The sequence below is a fragment of the Lucilia sericata genome, unplaced genomic scaffold (genome assembly GCF_015586225.1).
Source record: "Lucilia sericata isolate MDLA Ls3-8-SP2 unplaced genomic scaffold, ASM1558622v1 Contig000349F_arrow, whole genome shotgun sequence".
Classification (NCBI taxonomy): domain Eukaryota; kingdom Metazoa; phylum Arthropoda; class Insecta; order Diptera; family Calliphoridae; genus Lucilia; species Lucilia sericata.
Genome location: NW_023994369.1, coordinates 67,725 through 87,904, shown reverse-complemented (window position 1 = coordinate 87,904; position 20,180 = coordinate 67,725). Strand labels below are relative to the sequence as shown.

The following is a 20,180-nucleotide window of genomic DNA, read 5'->3' as shown; positions in this document are numbered from 1 at the left end:
TCTAGTCTATAGTCTAGTCTATAGTCTAGTCTATAGTCTAGTCTATAGTCTAGTCTATAGTCTAGTCTATAGTCTAGTCTATAGTCAAGCTTATAGTCAAGTCTATAGTCTAGGCTGTAGTCTAGTCAATAGTCTAGTCTATAGTCTAGCCTATAGAGTAGTCTATCATCTAGTTTCTTAATGTCTTGTTTATGATTTAACCCAGTGCCCGATAGATTCTTTTCTTTTATTTATTTGCATTTTTTTATATTATTTACTTTTGAGAGTCACCCTGTGTTGTAGCAGACCTGTATATTGTCCAAATACAACCCTGTGTTAATATGAAAAATATTTTAAAGAGAGCATAAGAAAGAGCGAAAACGAATAAACTGGAAAATGACACCAAAGACCAGCGGCGGTTCGTCTTAATACCGTATAAACCTAGCCGCCGAAGACGTTTTAAAGTTATTATTGACGAAAATTTGTCAGTTTAAAAAGTCTTAAAACGTTTTGCGACATTTTGTAAGATTTACTGGATAGTGTATAGGTCATTCTTTAATTTAGTCTATAGTTTACTCTCTAGTCTATCCTATATTCTAAGCCAAAGTCTAGTACATATTCTAAAATCCACTTTTTAATCACTAGGACATTCTTTTTATTTAAACCGTGAAAAAATTTTATATACAACTAATTACTTAGCCGGCTTATTAGCAATTTCAAGCCAACGGCGTTATTTTTTGTGTAAGCCGCCGTCGTCGTTGGTATGTGTCGGCGCAGTTTTCTGAACGGCACTTGAGAGAATTAATGAAGAAAAAATAGTACGACACACACCAATAGAAAGAAAAAAATCGCAAATGATTAAAATTTGCATTAAAAACTCGATAAATACGATAAAAATATTAACTTAAATTATAAAATAAATAACAACGAAATAGAAAAATCAAAACTTAACAAAAAATCTAAAGAAAACGACTGAAAAATAAACGAAATAAAGCAAATGAAATAAATAAGTTGCTGAACAAAAAAAAAATTCAATGAAAAAAGAAACGAGAAGAAGAAGAAGCAAGCAAGAAGATATTTTTTTGGATTAAAACAAGTAATAAGACCAATAGCATAATTTTTTTTAACTAGTTTCTTTTAAGAGGCATTTCAAAGATAGTTTTTTTTTTGTGGTAATTTTTCAGATACACGAGTGTAAATATTTTTATAAAAAGAGTTTAAGTAAGAGTGAGTGTGTGTCTTTGGTGTTAAGTGGAATAAAATGGAAAAAATCCAACTAAAAAATGTTAAAATAAATATAAAAGAAGAAAAATAAATGCAGCTGCAAAAAAATGTGGGGAATAAACACATAAATGAAATTATTAAAATAAAAAGCAAAAAGTTTTAAAATTTGTGTTTTTAAAGGATTAAAAGAAAAATTTTTTTATAAAAAATTCATTGATGCAGTCATTAGACTAAGTTTGATCTATTTAAATTTGGGTTTTTTCGTAAGGATTATTGTGAAATATCAATAAATGTAGGCGTGTCATTTAAACTTAAAATTGTATAAAAAATTTGGTTTGTTCCAAGTTGAAGAACCAACAAAACGCAAGTATTTTTTTAAATTTTAAATAAAAATAAAGAAGTTTTTTTCTTTAATTTTACAAAAACAAAAAATATAAAGTTTTAATGTTTTTTGCTGAAAGAAAAAACTACCCCACCCGCTGCTGGCTATAATGCTGCTTCTTTCTGCTTAACAAAACATATGAGAAATTTTAAAGCAAAAAAACAACAACAACCAAAAAAAACTCATTTCATTTCGTCTATATCAGACATGGAAAGTTTAGTACTTTAGTTATTTTTTATATTGCAAAATACATACTGCAGTACCGACACAACATTTTCTAAATTATGGAAGAGTAGTCCACAAAGTTGTCATTAGAGCAGTGTGTAGTCTAGTCTATGATAAAGTGTATAGTTAAGCCTCTAGTCTGAGGACTGTGGTCTGGTTTAGTCTATAGACTAGTCTACTCTATAGTCGTCAGAAAAATTCAGTGAATAGTCCATTCTATAGCCCAGCCAACATTCTAGTCTGTAGTCAAGACTACAATCTTATCTCTAGTCTAGGCTATAGTCCGGTCTTAATTCTTGTTTATAGTCCAGTCTTTAGTCTAGTCTATAGCCTAGTCTATGGTCCAGTATATAGTCTACAGTCTAGTATAGATTGCAGTCTAAAGTCTAGTCTATTTTCTAGTTTATAGGCGTCCCTGTAATCTAGACTATTGTATAGTCTACAGTGTGGAATACAATCTAACCTAAAGTCAAGTCTATAGTCATATTATAGACTATCGTCTACAGTCTAGTAGTCTATAGTCTAGCCCATAGTATGGTCTATAGTCTAATATATAATGTAGTCTATAAACTAGACTATAGTTTAGACTATAGTATATATACACTAAAGTCGTCCCCACAATTCAGTCTATAGTCCATTCTATAGCCCAGCCTAGGCTATAGATCGGTCTTAATTCTTGTTTATAGTCCAGTCTTTAGTCTAGTCTATAGCCTAGTCTATGGTCCAGTATATAGTCTACAGTCTAGTATAGAGTGCAGTCTAAAGTCTAGTCTATTTTCTAGTTTATAGGCGTCCCTATAATCTAGACTATTGTATAGTCTACAGTGTGGAATACAATCTAACCTAAAGTCAAGTCTATAGTCATATTATAGACTATCGTCTACAGTCTAGTAGTCTATAGTCTAGCCCATAGTATGGTCTATAGTCTAATATGTAATGTAGTCTATAAACTAGACTATAGTTTAGTCTATAGTATATATACACTAAAGTCGTCCCCACAATTCAGTCTATAGTCCATTCTATAGCCCAGCCAACAATCTATTGCAGTCTAATAAGACTACAATCTTCTCTCTAGTCTAGGCTATAGATCGGTCTTAATTCTTGTTTATAGTCCAGTCTTTAGTCTAGTCTATAGCCTAGTCTATGGTCCAGTATATAGTCTACAGTCTAGTATAGAGCGCAGTCTATAGTCTAGTCTATTTTCTAGTTTTTAGGCGTCCCTATAATCTAGACTATTGTATAGTCTACAGTGTGGAATACAATCTAACCTAAAGTCAAGTCTATAGTCATATTATAGACTATCGTCTACAGTCTAGTAGTCTACAATCTCATCTATAGTCTAGTCTATAGTCTAGCCCATAGTATGGTCTATAGTCTAATATATAATGTAGTCTATAAAGTAGACTATAGTTTAGTATATAGTCTAGTCTAAAATCTAGTCTACAATCTAGTCTATAGTCTAGTCTTTAGTCTACTCTATAGCCTAGTCTATGTAATGCAGTCTATAGTCTAGTTTATAATCTAGTCTATAGTCTAGTCTATATTCTAGTCCCGAGTCTAGTCAATAGTCTAGTCTGTAGTGTAGTCTACAGTCTAGTCTATAGTCTAGTCCATAATTAAGGATGTAGTATAGTTTATGGTCCATATTCTAGTCTATAGGGTAGTCTACAGTTTATAGCCTAGTCTATAGTCTTAATCTAGTCTATAGTTTATTCTAGTCTATAATCTAATCTATAGTTTAGCCTATAGTCTAGTCTATAGTCTAGACTATAGTTTAGTCTATAATCTAGCCTGTATTGTAGTCTACAGTCTATTCTAGAGTCTAGTCCATAATTAAGTATGTAGTCTAGTTTATAGTCTATAGGGTAGTCTATGATCTAGTCTATAGTTTAGCCTATAGTCTAGTCTATAATCTACTCTATAGTCTAGTCTATATGTTTCCATAATTAAAACTGTAGTCCAGTTTATAGTCTATTCTGTAGTATAATCTATATTCTATTCTATAGACTAGTCTAAAGTCAAGTCTATAGGCTAATCTATAATCTAGCCTATACTCTAGTCTATTGTCTAGTCTATAGTACAGTCTAGTCTATATCCTAGTCTATAGTCCAGTATATATGTAGTTTAATCTACAGTCTAGTATATAGTCTAGTCTTTAGTTAGCACCCAATTTATTTTATTTTATTTCAATTTTCCATCCCTGATCTACATGAAGTTCAACATACAACCAATAAAAACAACAACAAGAAAAACACACAAAAAACACTCACAAAAAAAAACTCATTCAATATCGTCAATCTTGTTTTGTTATTATTCTTCGTTATTTCGTATGTTTTTTCTTTTTGAAATATTTTTCTCTATTTTATCTACAAATACATTTTCTTGTTGTTGTTATTGTTCTTTTTATTTCGTTCTTGTTTGTGCCATCCTCCTTCAGCCATCCATCCGATCAACAGCACACATTACATTTGTTTTTATTACAAAACGAGTATAAAATGAGTGCTGCTTCGTGCCTGTCGTCTGTTTATTTTTTATTTTTTTGTTTTTATTATTGTTGCTTTTCTGTTGTTGTTATTGTGTATGCATTTATTTATGCTTATGGGGAGAGGAGAGTAGTGTTTATGTTTTTACTGCAATTTATTTGATTACTTTTGTTATTGTTGTTTAGTGTTGGGGTTATTTTTTTCTATACTTGTAATAAATAATTGTTTTTGTTTTATTGTTTTTTCTCTATCTAGTGTTACAATAACAATTTGTATTTACGTCGAAAAAATCTCATTGTTTATTTGTTCTAACTCAATTTTTTCCATAATATTCTGATTGGGTTGTTGGCAGGCGTGCACAAGTGCAGGCATTCAAAATTTGTTATAAATTAAATAGATTTTTTTAAAACTTATTAGAAAAAGTGAAAGAATATTTAACAGATGGACTAGACTATAAACTAGTCTAGTCTATAAACTATATATTAGTCCATAGTCTAGTCTATACTTCAGCTATAGACTGTACATACTACTGCATTCAAATCAATTTGCCGCCTCTCTCTAATCCCCCGTTTTTATTGATAAATTTACCATTATTCATTTTCTTTAAACCAGTTGTTTTTCTTTAACGATTTTTAAATCCCTTTTCTATAAAAAAAAACAAAAAATTGCAACTCGCAATAAATAATCTTCGTTTCCTTAGATAACACCAATTTGTATATTATAAAATAATAAATGTTGTGTATACTTCCCCTCTAACCTAACTTGCTCCTCACCAATACTCTAATCACTCCTTCTAATGTTAGCCGCCTTCTTGTCGTAACAATGTATGTAGTATTTGCGTTTAAGCAGCACAATTTGTTTTGTAATATCTTTTTCATTAAATCCTTAAATCGGCACGTACTTATTGTCATATTACCTGACATTTATTGTTATTACAGAAAATGTATGAAAAAAGGAAAATAAAAACAACAACAACTAAGAGAAGTGCAAAAAATATTAAAAAGAAAATTATGTACTTGACATTATGAGATAGAATGAGCTCTTGGACTATACTATAGACTAGACTGTAGATGGGATTAAAGGCCAGATAAAGATTAGACTATAAACTAGACTATATACTATACTATAGAATTGACTATAGACTTGACTATATACTAGACTTTAGACTAGACTATAGACTGTACTATAGATTAGACTATAGACTAGGCTATATACTATACTATAGATTATACTGTAGACTAGACTGTAGACATGACTGTAGACTATAGACAAGACCATAGACTAGACTATAGACTAAACCATAGAATAGACCATAGACTACACTATAGACCAGACTATATACTAGACTATAGACTAGACTATAGACTAAACTAGGCAATAGACTAGACTATAGACTAGACTATGGACTAGAATAAACATTAGACTATAGACTAGAATAAAGACTAGACTATAGACTAGACAATATACAAGAATATAGACTATACAATATACAAGACTATAGACTTATACACTTCACTATAGACTAGACTTTAGACTAGACAAGAATATAGACTGCACTATAGACTAGACTTTAGACTAGACAAGAATATAGACTGCACTATAGACTAGACTTAAGACTAGACTGTAATCTAGACTTTAGACTAGACTATAGACTATACTATAGATTAGACTATAGACTATACTATAGACTAGACTATAGACTAGACTATAGACTAGACTATAGACTAGACTATAGACTAGACTATAGACTAGACTATAGACTAGACTATAGACTAGACTGTAGACTAGACTATAGACTAGACTATAGACTAGACTATAGACTAGACTATAGACTAGACTATAGACTAGACTATAGACTAGACTATACTCTATACTATAGACTAGACTATACACTAGACTATAGACTAGGCTATAGATTATACTATAGACTAGACTTTAGACTAGACTATTGATTAGACTATTGACTAGACTTTAGATTATTGATTAGACTATAGACTAGACTTTAGACTAGACTATTGATTACACTATAGACTCAACTATATACTAGACTATAGACAAGACTATATAATAGACTTTAAACTAAGCTAGACTATAGACTAGACTATAGACTAGATTATAAACAAGACTATATACTAGACTATATACTAGATTATAGACTAGACTATATACTAGACTATAGGATAGACTCTAGACTAGATTATAGACTAGCCTCTAGATTAAACTATAGATTAGACTATAGACTAGACTATAAACAAGACTATAGCCAAGACTTTAGACAAAACTATAGACTAGACTATAGATTAGACTATAGACTAGACTATAGACTAGACTATAGACTTGACTATAGACTAGAACATAGACTAGACTAGACTATAGACTAGACTATATACTAGACTATAGACTTTACTATAGACTAGACTATAGACTAGACTATAGACTTGACTATAGAAGAGACTATAGACTAGACTATAGACTAGACTATAGACTAGACTATAGACTAGACTATAGACTAGACTATAGACTAGACTATAGACTAGACTATAGACTAGACTATAGACTAGACTATAGACTAGACTATAGACTAGACTATAGACTAGACTATAGACTAGACTATAGACTAGACTATAGACTAGACTATAGACTAGACTATAGACTAGACTATAGACTAGACTATAGACTAGACTATAGACTAGACTATAGACTAGACTATAGACTAGACTATATACTAAACTAGACTAGACTATAGACTAGACTATAGACTAGACTATAGACTAGACTATAGACTAGACTATAGACTAGACTATAGACTAGACTATAGACTAGACTATAGACTAGACTATAGACTAGACTATAGACTATAGACTAGACTATAGACTAGACTATAGACTAGACTAGACTATAGACTAGACTATAGACTAGACTATAGACTAGACTATAGACTAGACTATAGACTAGACTATAGACTAGACTATAGACTAGACTATAGACTAGACTATAGACTAGACTATAGACTAGACTATAGACTAGACTATAGACTAGACTATAGACTAGACTATAGACTAGACTATAGACTAGACTATAGACTAGACTATAGACTAGACTATAGACTAGACTATAGACTAGACTATAGGCTAGACTATAGACTAGACTATAGACTAGACTATAGACTAGACTATAGACTAGACTATAGACTAGACTATAGACTAGACTATAGACTAGACTATAGACTAGACTATAGACTAGACTATAGACTAGACTATAGTCTAGATTATAGACTAGACTATAGACTAGACTATATACTAGACTATAGAATAGATTATAGACTAGACTATAGACTAGACTATATACTAGACTCTAGACTAAACTATATACTAGACTATAGACTAGACTATAGACAAGACTTTAGACAAGACTATAGACTATGGATTAGACTATAGACTAGACTATAGATTAGACTATAGACTAGACTATAGACTAGATTATAGACTAGATTATAGACTAGACTATATACTAGACATTAGATTATAGACTGGACTAAACTCTGGACTATAGCCTAGACTATCTGGAATGTAGTCTATAGTCTGATAGTTTAGTTTAGTTTTTAGAATGATCTATATCAGTTTAGTTAGTTGTTGTTCATTTGGCTGAGACATTTAACGCTTTTAGTGGCTATTTAGATTTTTGAGTTTTCGGTTGTTTTTTGTGCCTCTTGAATTAATACTTTTAAATCTGTGCTGCTATTATGTAGCTGGTACCTATTTGATATATATTTTTGATATATTTTTTTTCTGTTTCTTATGTAGTCTACAACCAGCAGCAGAACATTAGAACGATACATCACAAGAACAATAACAACAACAATTAAAAAAACACAATTTATAGCAAAGAGTGCAAAAAAAAGAAGGAAAAATCTAAAAAAAAAAACAAATTATAATAATTTATAAAATACGCATGGCTTATAAAAGTGTCAACAACATTGAAAAGCAACAACAGCAAGAACAACAAATTTACGAACAGCAGCAGCAACAAAAACACGAACGAATTATAATAAAACAACAACAGCGGCAACAACAGCAGCAGCTCTTCAACAATAATAATAACAACTACTACAACAACAACAACAAAAGCTATTATAATCAAGTGTTAAAATAACATAATTCAGAGAGTGAAGAGTAAGAAAAACAAAAACAAACTAACAACTCTGCTAGAAACTAGCTAAAACAATAACAACAACAAGGAAAGCTTGTTTTTTGTTCAAAATTTATTCTTTTTTTCTATTTGTTGGCCAAAAAGCAATAGAAATACCAAAAGAAAAAAGAAGTAAAAGAAAAAAAAAATATATTTAAAAAAAATTCCATACTCTAAGGGAAGGACAGACAGAACGTTAAACAAATAGCAAACGCTTTAACACTGAACTGTAGTTGTAGCTGTTTATTGGTTTTTCTAAAATATTGACAACATTTAATGCCTGCTCGTCATTATAACGTCACACAAATGATCGCAATTAGCGAAGAACAACAAACAGACAATAATGCTACTACCACCAACAACAACAGCACCATTACTACTACCAGTCAGCCAACTACTATAGCAGCAGCAAACGTCGCCTACACAATCAACAACAGCAGCAGCAGCAGTAGCAACACCACCTCAACTTCAAATCTAAATGGTCATAATAAATTTAACACAAATACAGCCGCCAACAACACGAAATTGAAACCCTACAATGGTTATAAACACACCTCACAAAATATCCCTAATACCAACACTAACAACACACTAGCATCCTCCAGCCATCACTCCACTACAGCCAATAATGTCAGCTGTATATCGAATGATTATAAGAAACCATTAAATGGTAATACAAACGGTATAATGGCAGCCAATAATAGCAGCAGTATCAGCAACACCAGTACTAATAACACAAAATTGGTTATGGCTTCTTCGACTGCACAAACGAGCAACGATTCACATCACTCACAATCTCAACAGAGTGATAGTATACCTCCGGGCGGTAGTCTTTGGACAGCTTTATATGATTATGAGGCTCAAGGAGAGGATGAGTTGACTTTGCAACGGGGTCAAGTGGTGTTGGTTTATCCATGGATCCAAATGTTTCGGGAGATGAGGGTTGGTGGATTGGTAAAATTGGAGATAAGGTAAGTGATGACTATAGAACTGAACTAGAATTGAACTAGAACTGAACTAGAACTGCACTAGAACTGAACTAGAACTGAACTAGAACTGAACTAGAACTGAACTAGAACTGAACTAGAACTGAACTAGAACTGAACTAGAACTGAACTAGAACTGAACTAGAACTGAACTAGAACTGAACTAGAACTGAACTAGAACTGAACTAGAACTGAACTAGAACTGAACTAGAACTGAACTAGAACTGAACTAGAACTGAACTAGAACTGAACTAGAACTGAACTAGAACTGAACTAGAACTGAACTAGAACTGAACTAGAACTGAACTGAACTAGAACTGAACTAGAACTGAACTGAACTGAACTAGAACTGAACTAGAACTGAACTAGAACTGAACTAGAACTGAACTAGAACTGAACTAGAACTGAACTAGAACTGAACTAGAACTGAACTAGAACTGAACTAGAACTGAACTAGAACTGAACTAGAACTGAACTAGAACTGACTAGAACTGAAACTAGAACTGAACTAGAACTGAACTAGAACTAGAACTGAACTAGAACTGAACTAGACTGAACTAGAACTGAACTAGAACTGAACTAGAACTGAACTAGAACTGACTAGACTGAACTAGAACTGAACTAGAACTGAACTAGAACTGAACTAGAACTGAACTAGAACTGAACTAGAACTGAACTAGAACTGAACTAGAACTGAACTAGAACTGAACTAGAACTGAACAGAACTGAACTAGAACTGAACTAGACTGAACTAACTAGAACTGAACTAGAACTGAACTAGAACTGAACTAGAACTAAACTAGAACTGAACTAGAACTGAACTAAACTAGAACTGAACTAAACTAGAACTGAACTAAACTAGAACTGAACTAAACTAGAACTGAACTAGAACTGAACTAGAACTGAACTAGAACTGAACTAGAACTGAACTAGAACTGAACTAGAACTGAACTAGAACTGAACTGGAACTGAACTAGAACTGAACTAGAACTGAACTAGAACTGAACTAGAACTGAACTAGAACTGAACTAGAACTGAACTAGAACTGAACTAGAACTGAACTAGAACTGAACTAGAACTGAACTGGAACTGAACTAGAACTGAACTAGAACTGAACTAGAACTGAACTAGAACTGAACTAGAACTGAACTAGAACTGAACTAGAACTGAACAAAGACTGAACACGGACTGAATATATAGACCAAATTATACTTAATGAATAATCAATACATTTCATTATCTTTTCTCATTCCCCCTTTAACAGTGCGGCATCTTCCCCAGTAATTTCGTTACCAATCAGGATCCCATGATGATAAATGTGCCTTCAGCGATTGGTGATATACAACCGCATGAAATCGAATACGAAGAACTCGATATACGAGAAGTAATCGGTGTAGGAGGTTTCTGTAAAGTTCATCGTGGTTTCTATCGCAAAGAAGAGGTGGCCATTAAGGCAGCCCGTCAAACAGCCGATGAAGATATGGATACTATGCGTGATAGTGTTTTACAAGAAGCCAAACTCTTCTGGGCACTCAAACATGAAAACATAGTTTCGCTGAGAGGTGTCTGCCTTAAGCCTCCCAAATTATGTTTAGTTATGGAATTTGCTCGAGGTGGTAGTCTGAATCGTATATTGGCTGGTAGAAAAATACCACCAGACGTTCTAGTGAATTGGGCCATACAAATAGCAAAAGGCATGAATTATTTGCACAATGAAGCACCAATATCAGTGATACACAGGGATTTGAAAAGTTCTAATGGTGAGTAAATGGAGTGGAAAGTTTTTAAACTTGATGTTGATGTTTTTGTGTTTTCTTTTTTCAGTTTTAATATTTGAAGCTATCGAGGGCGATAATTTGCATAAGAAAACCTTAAAAATCACAGACTTTGGTTTAGCACGTGAACTATATAATACCACTAGGATGTCAGCTGCTGGTACTTATGCCTGGATGCCGCCCGAAGTTATAAGTAGGGGTACCTACTCCAAGTAAGTAGAACTGAACTAGAACTGAACTAGAACTAGAACTAGAACTGAACTAGAACTGAACTAGAACTGAACTAGAACTGAACTAGAACTGAACTAGAACTGAACTAGAACTGAACTAGAACTAAACTAGAACTGAACTAAAACTAAACTAGAAGTGAACTAGAACTGAACTAGAACTAGAACTGAACTAGAACTGAACTAGAACTGAACTAGAATTGAACTAGAACTGAACTAGAAATGAACTAGAACTGAACTAGAACTGAACTAGAACTGAACTAGAACTGAACTAGAACTGAACTAGAACTGAAACTAGAACTGAACTAGAACTGAACTAGAACTGAACTAGAACTGAACTAGAACTGAACTAGAACTGAACTAGAACTGAACTAGAACTGAACTAGAACTGAACTAGAACTGAACTAGAACTGAACTAGAACTGAACTAGAACTGAACTAGAACTGAACTAGAACTGAACTAGAACTGAACTAGAACTGAACTAGAACTGAACTAGAACTGAACTAGAACTGAACTAGAACTGAACTAGAACTGAACTAGAACTGAACTAGAACTGAACTAGAACTGAACTAGAACTGAACTAGAACTGAACTAGACTAGAACTGAACTAGAACTGAACTAGAACTGAACTAGAACTGAACTAGAAACTGAACTAGAACTGAACTAGAACTGAACTAGAACTGAACTAGAACTGAACTAGAACTGAACTAGAACTGAACTAGAACTGAACTAGAACTGAACTAGAACTGAACTAGAACTGAACTAGAACTGAACTAGAACTGAACTAGAACTGAACTAAACTGAGAACTGAACTAGAACTGAACTAGAACTGAACTAGAACTGAACTAGAACTGAACTAGAACTGAACTAGAACTGAACTAGAACTGAACTAGAACTGAACTAGAACTGAACTAGAACTGAACTAGAACTGAACTAGAACTGAACTAGAACTGAACTAGAACTGAACTAGAACTGAACTAGAACTGAACTAGAACTGAACTAGAACTGAACTAGAACTGAACTAGAACTGAACTAGAACTGAACTAGAACTGAACTAGAACTGAACTAGAACTAGAACTGAACTGAAAGAACTGAACTGAACTAGAACTGGAACTGAACTAGAACTGAACTAGAACTGAACTAGAACTAACTAGAACTGAACTAGAACTGAACTAGAACTGAACTAGAACTGAACTAGAACTGAACTGTGACTGAATTAGAACTGAACTAGAACTGAACCAAAACTTAAGTAGATCCTGATAATTATTGTTTATCTTTTTTCCAGATCCTCTGATGTTTGGAGTTATGGTGTCTTATTATGGGAACTAATAACGGGTGAAACACCCTATAAAGGTTTTGATTCCTTATCGGTGGCCTATGGTGTAGCCGTCAATACACTAACATTGCCAATACCAAAAACATGTCCAGAGGCCTGGGGAAAACTCATGAAAAGTAAGTTTGTGATTTTTGAAACACTTACCTTTACTAAACACTCGAATGATGAATAATACGTTTTTTGAAGGTTGTTGGGCGAGTGACCCTCATAATCGTCCTGGTTTCAAAGATATTCTAAGTAATCTAGAGGACATAGCACGTTCCGGTTTTACTTCCACACCTCAGGAATCATTTCACACTATGCAGGATGGCTGGAAGAAAGAAATTGCAGAAGTTTTACATGAATTGCGCTTAAAAGAAAAGGTGAGTTTGGAGAAAAATACCTAAATTTACTATTATAAATATTTATCTAGTATTTGACGTGTTTTTTGTCTTTTGTAATATCTAATAACATAAAGAAAGTATAAAGAAAGTAATTTAGTTTATTTCTAGTAGTTTTTAATGTTTTTTAACTCATTTTTCTTCATATTTATTATAAGAAATAATATATTTTTTAACACATAACTCTGGTCATATATAATTTAACCTTTCTTTTGCTCCTTTTTCCCTTCTATTCCATATTCTTGTTTTTTCTTTTTTGTAATAATGTGGTTTATTTTATTTGGTATCATGGGATATTATTGAAAATTTGTAAATACTTGACAAAAAACATTAAACATTAAAAAAATCCTACAACATTTAAAAAAAAAACAAATCCCCTCCATAACAGCGCTTTCAAACTATTGAAGAGGTAAGAGCCAAATGTCCCCTTAAACAGTTTAAAATTTCCATTTTTTCAAACATTAGTTTTGTAAATTTTCTTTAAAATAATCATAATTAGTTTATGTATGTAGTTAGTAAAACTTTTCTAAAGATACAGAAAGATACTGAGAAGATTTCTTTAACAACTATTTTTATAAATTGCTTTTAATTTCATCTCTATAGCTTTCTCGCCAATTTTAACCTTTAACTCCTTTAACATGAAACTTATTAAATCCAACTCTGCTTTTACTTATAGCTTTAGTTAATAATAGTTTTAATTTTTGTTTCTTTAACTAAATTAAACAATTTCACAAACGATTTATAAAACTTCCCTGTCCTCCTCTCACTCTCTTTTATTTCCAGGAACTGCGCAATAAAGAGGAACAACTACGTCTTATACAAATGCAACAGCATGAACAGGCCAATAATTTGAAAATATTTGAACAACAATTACGTGCCCGTGAGCTGGAACTAATGGGCCGTGAATTGATTATAGCTCAAACGATACCGAAACCAAATAAACGACGTAATAAATTTAAATTTAAACCTAAAAAGGATCCAGTGCAAATCTCTTTGCCAACGGAATTTCGCCATACAATAACGACAATAAGAGATCAAAATTGTGTGGTGCCAACACCACCGGGTTCACCGGCTATATCGGGTCTAAGGATAGTGGCACGTAAGTTGAATTAATGTAACTTTATAATATGTAATAGTTTTAGGGTTTTCCGGTTAATTAGAGAAAGAGAAATAACTTTAGGCGAAAGTTGTCAGGTATATTTGTGTTAGAGCCAGCCATAGGCTGAGTTATTTTTGCCACTATGGATCAGACTGTAGCTCTATATTGAACTAAAGGAGAAAAGAAAAAGTTATTAGTCTAGTTTCTTGTCCAATTTATAGTATCTAATCTAGTTTATAGTCTAGTCTATAGTCTAGATATTTCAGTCTGTAGTCTAGCCAATAGTCTAGATATTTTAGTCTGTAGTCTAGTTTATTGTCTAGTATATAGTCTAGTCTGTAGTCTAGTCTATAGTCCAGTCTATAGTCTACTCCATAGTCTAGTCTACAGTTTAGTCTAGCCCACAGAGTAGTCTATTCTATAGTCTAGTCTATACTTCAGTCAATAGTCTACTCTATAGTCTAGTCAATAGTCTACTCTATAGTCTAGTCAATAGTCTACTCTACAGTCTAGTCAATAGTTTACTCTATAGTCTAGTCTATATTCTAGTATATAGTCTAGTCTGCAGTCCAGTCTATAGTCTAGTCTATAGTCTAGTCTATAGTCTAGTCTATAGTCTAGTCTATAGTCTAGTCTATAGTCTAGTCTATAGTCTAGTCTATAGTCTAGTCTATAGTCTAGTCTATAGTCTAGTCTATAGTCTAGTCTATAGTCTAGTCTATAGTCTAGTCTATAGTCTAGTCTATAGTCTAGTCTAAAGTCTAGTCTATAGTCTAGTCTATAGTCTAGTCTATAGTCTAGTCTATAGTCTAGTCTAAAGTCTAGTCTATAGTCTAGTCTATAGTCTAGTCTATAGTCTAGTCTATAGTCTACTCTATAGTCTAGTCTATAGTCTAGTCTATAGTCTAGTCTATAGTCTAATCTATAGTCTAGTCTATAGTCTAGTCTATAGTCTAGTCTATAGTCCAGTCTGTAGTCTAGTCTATAGTCTAGTCTATAGTCTAGTCTATAGTCTAGTCTATAGTCTAGTCTATAGTCTAGTCTATAGTCTAGTCTATAGTCTAGTCTATAGTCTAGTCTATAGTCTAGTCTATAGTCTAATCTATAGTCTAGTCTATAGTCTAGTCTATAGTCTAGTCTATAGTCTAGTCTATAGTCTAGTCTGTAGTCTAGTCTATAGTCTAGTCTATAGTCTAGTCTATAGTCTAGTCTATAGTCTAGTCTATAGTCTAGTCTATAGTCTAGTCTATAGTCTAGTCTATAGTCTAGTCTATAGTCTAGTCTATAGTCTAGTCTATAGTCTAGTCTATAGTCTAGTCTATAGTCTAGTCTATAGTCTAGTCTATAGTCTAGTCTATAGTCTAGTCTATAGTCTAGTCTATAGTCTAGTCTATAGTCTAGTCTATAGTCTAGTCTATAGTCTAGTCTATAGTCTAGTCTATAGTCTAGTCTATAGTCTAGTCTATAGTCTAGTCTATAGTCTAGTCTATAGTCTAGTCTATAGTCTAGTCTATAGTCTAGTCTAGTCTAGGCTTTAGTCTAGTCTGTAGTCTAGTATATAAGCAAGTCTATAGTCTAGTCTATAGTATAATCTATAGTCTAGCCTGTAGTCCAGTCTATAGTCTAGTCTATAGTATAGTCTAGTCTATAGTATAGTCTAGTCTGTAGTCTAGTCTATAATCTAGTCTATAGTCTAGTCTGTAGTACAGTCTACAGTATAGTCTAGTCTGTAGTCTAGTCTATAGTGTAGTCTATAGTCTAGTCTAGTATATAGTCTAGTCTATAGTCTAGTCTAGTCTATAGTCTAGTCTAGTCTATATTCTACTCTATAGTCTAGTCTACAGTCTAGTCTGTAGTATAGTCTATAGTATAGTCTAGTCTATAGTCTAGTCTGTAGTATAGTCTATAGTCTAGTCTCTAGTCTAGCCTATGGTCTAGTCTATAGTCTAGCCTATAGTCTAGTCTATAGTATAGTCTACAGTCTAGTCCGTAGTCTAGGCTACAATATAGTCTGGTCTATAGTATAGTCTATGGTCTAGTCTATAGTAGAGTCTATAGTCTACCCTATAGTCTAGTCTAAATGCTAGTCAATAATATAGTTTATAGTGTAGTTTACAGTCTAGTCTATAGTACAGTCTATTCTACAGTCTATAGTCTAGTCTCTAGTCTAGCCAATAGTCTAGTCTATAGTCTAGTCTATAGTCTAGCTTATAGTCTAGTCTATAGTATAGTCTACAGTCTAGTCCGTAGTCTAGTCTACAATCTAGTCTAGTCTATAGTATAGTCTATGGTAGAGTCTATAGTCTACCCTATAGTCTAGTCTAAATGCTAGTCAATAATATAGTTTATAGTGTAGTTTACAGTCTAGTCTATAGTACAGTCTATTCTACAGCCTATAGTTCAGTGTCTAATCTATAGCCTAGTCTATACCCAAGTCTATCATCCAGTCTATAATCTTGTATATAGTTTAGTCTATAGTCCAGTTTATAGTCTGCTCTATAGTTGACCCCCTAAGTTGTTCTATAAATTTAACGGATTTCTGTTCTAGTCTGCCTTATAGTCTGATATGTAGTTTATAGTCGAGACAACAGTATGTAGTCTGGTCTATAGTCTGTTCCATAGCATAGTGTTTAGTCTGGATTATAGTCTTGTCTGTGCTATAGCTTGCTATGTAGTATATACTATAGACGAATCTATATTCTGGCCTATTATCTGGTCTCTAGTCGCTTCTTCAGTAGTTTTTATATATATCCTTTTTGTCGAATATTTGTAGTCCTTTTAAGTTTATAGATTATTATATTTTAGTTTAATTTGTTTGACTTATTTTAAATATTTTTTTATTTGTTTTTATTTAAAATTTTTGTATTATTTTTTCTTTTTATTTCATTTTACCCGGTTTTTTTATTTTTTTTTCGACGCAAAAATAATTGTTGCTTGTACATGTAGTGAGTCCCGATGGTTTTAAAGGTAAAACCTGGGGTCCCTCCACGGTACACCAACGAGAACGTTGTCATCTACAAACTGCCATCCATTCGACTGAATGGCATGCTGCAAATGTTAATAGTAACTCTTCGTTTAGTAAGAGTGCTCCCAATCTTGATAAGAAAGCCGCCGCCATACGACAACAGCAACATACTAGTAATACCACACCCTCATCACCGAACAATAACGGCTATAATCCTCATAATGCACATTCTATGCAACAGCTTAGTACAACTACGACACAAGGTATCCAAACTATAGGCACTTTAGGCTCTGCCTCAACGTTATCTTTAGCATCACCAGGTACAACATGTAGTACAGCATCTATGGCCATGGTTCATCCAGCTTTTGTTACATTAATACAAAATAATAACCAGGGCAATAATCTAATGCATTCTAATCATACTACTACTCCCACTACTAGTAATAATTCATCATTAGCTTTTCATCACAGCAATAATCTTCTTAATAATAACAACAACAATAATATAAATAATTTTGTCATTAATTCCGTTAGTTCTACCACTTTAACTTCTCCCATATCTGGTTATAACAAAGCTAATGATTTACGTTTAAGTAGTAAGAAAATTAAAAAGAAACATCTGATTACCAAATCCCATGATGGTGGTCTCGATACCTTGTTGAGTAAAAAACCTATTAAACCATTACCTTTTGAATGTCCTTTAAATACCGAAGATTACGATAGGGATTCTGTAACTCCCACAGTGGTGGGCTGTTTCCCCTTTAAACGTAGCAACTTGCAGCCGGATAAAAGTCCTGTAAATGATTTGAAATTGTCGAATAGTTTGGGCAATAGTCCTGCTATAGGTAGAAAAAAATTCTCTTTAGATAGTCGTCTTTCGCCTTTGGCCCGTAGACAACAATTGTCTTATATATCACCCGATATTTCGCCTTTAGTGGGAGAGAATCCTATTTTGACCACCTGCTCCCAGCAGGGTTCTTTAATGTTGAGCGATATGAATCCCGATAATCCCACCTATGATCGGGTGTTTTATACTGCTTTACAAAAGTCTTTAGATGAAATATTTTCTACATCTTGCATGAATACTACACAAGGCAATCAGCCTATGGAGGATTTAACCAACAATTGGCATAATGCAGAACCCTTAAGCTCTAAGTCCAGTGTCAATTTAACCATGTATAACTCTACTTCTCAGCTAACCGAGGATTTGCAGGAATCGGAAGATCCAGAATCTCCCTATTACAGATTTCAACGCAATGGTTCGGGTTCTCAGTTCCCGCGACACTGTTTCTTTCGTAAACCCTCTAATGCCTATGAAAAATCCCAACTAAAGCAAAATTATCAAACGTCTCACGATAATAATTCTTCTTTTAGATCTTGTCACTCGCAAGAAGAACCATTTAATTCTTTAACCTCCATAAATAACTCCTCACAAGATAATTCCCTAAATTCCCAGCAAACCTCACGTAAATCTTCGATGGTCACTTTTCACTTAAACAATAGTTCCAATAGTTCGCAACACAACTCCTCCACCTTGAATTCTTTTGAAGATTGTCAAACGGAACCCAATACTTCTATACAAAATCATTCTTTTTCATTTGCCACTTACTATTCGGACTCGGATAATTCGCACCATTTAAAGGAGGCGCCGCTCTTTATGACGGAAAACTCTATAATGGCTCAAAGAAAACTACAGGATGTTCAACCCGATCCGGAAGTAATACAAATGAAACAAGAACTTTTACAGCAACAGTTACGGCTGGAGAAGCAGCTTCAGCTACAGCAGCAAAATTCTAGTTCCACCACAAAATCCAAAGATAAAACGAAGAAATCTAAAGCCTCTAAGACATCGCCAAATGCTTTGGATGCCGAATCCCAAAGTCATTCCTCAAATTCTGCCAAATTTAAAACGCTTATGAATTTCTTTAGTCTCAGCACTTTAACGCGTTCGAAGAAGAAATGTCAGAAATCTAAAAGTTCTTATAAATTATTTCAGAATACTTTGGAAGGGACCAGAGATTCTATAAGAATTTCACCGCAACGCACCAAGTCCTGTGATCAATTGGAAATGGTGTAAAAGCTTTCATCAAAAAAAAGATGTTTCTTCAAAAGCTTTTGTCTCCTTTTTAAATGCAAAATTAGACAGAATTTGTAGCTTTAATCAATTGGAAATGGTGTAAAAGCTTTCATAAAAAATAAAGTTTTTTCTTCAAAAGCTTTTGTCCTTTTTAAATGCAAAATTGTTGTAATATTCCATCATAAGCTTTTCCAAAAAAAGAAAGATTTTTCTCAAAAGCTCTTGTCTCCATTTTAAATGCAAAATTTGTTCAGAACTTTAATCTTTAATCAATTGGATATTTAAAAAAAGCTTACAGAAAAAGAAAGCTTTTTCTTTTAAAGCTCTTCTCCTTTTAAAAAGTAAGATGCGGTCCGATCTAATGGTGTAAACTTTACAAAAAAAGAAAGCTTTTGTAAAATAAAGCTCTTTTTCATTTCAGCCTTAATAAAAGCTTTTAATATCCTTTTTTATATATATCACTAGGTAATGGTTTAGTTTTTTTAATTTATTTCTTTAAAATTTAAGGTTTTTTTAAACAACAACAAACTTTTTTGTACCTAAGAAATTCAAGTGTAGTAGTTAGTGTTTACTTTTAGAAAAAAAAGTAAAAGCTTGAAAGCTTTTTTCCTTTTTTTTAACAATTTAGCCGTTATTTTAAACTGTTAAGACTTTTTTAATTTAAATATTTTTTTTATTTTATTTGTAATTTTTAAACGTGCCTTTTTTAAAAATCCTTGAAAACACTAATTTAATTATTATTGCATTTAGTTTAAGTTTTTTTTCTAGCAACAATTTATTTAACAAAACCAACAAAAAACCGAAAACAATCGATTGCATTTTTATATTTGCATTAACGTTTTTTCTAGTAGTTT

At 32.8% G+C, this 20,180-nt stretch overlaps 1 protein-coding gene across 1 annotated transcript in view; it reads left to right on the top strand.

Annotated features, from left to right (window-relative positions):
* Window positions 1–1,086: 1,086 nt before the first annotated feature.
* LOC119603951 overlaps window positions 1,087–20,180 on the top strand; it is a 28,798-nt gene continuing 9,704 nt past the window's right edge. The window contains 8 exon segments of the mRNA XM_037956255.1: window positions 1,087–1,570; window positions 8,097–9,385; window positions 9,388–9,452; window positions 10,732–11,227; window positions 11,292–11,454; window positions 12,755–12,921; window positions 12,992–13,167; window positions 13,969–14,284. Coding sequence (XP_037812183.1) covers window positions 8,758–9,385; window positions 9,388–9,452; window positions 10,732–11,227; window positions 11,292–11,454; window positions 12,755–12,921; window positions 12,992–13,167; window positions 13,969–14,284 — 2,011 coding nt within the window. The 5' untranslated portion in view covers window positions 1,087–1,570; window positions 8,097–8,757.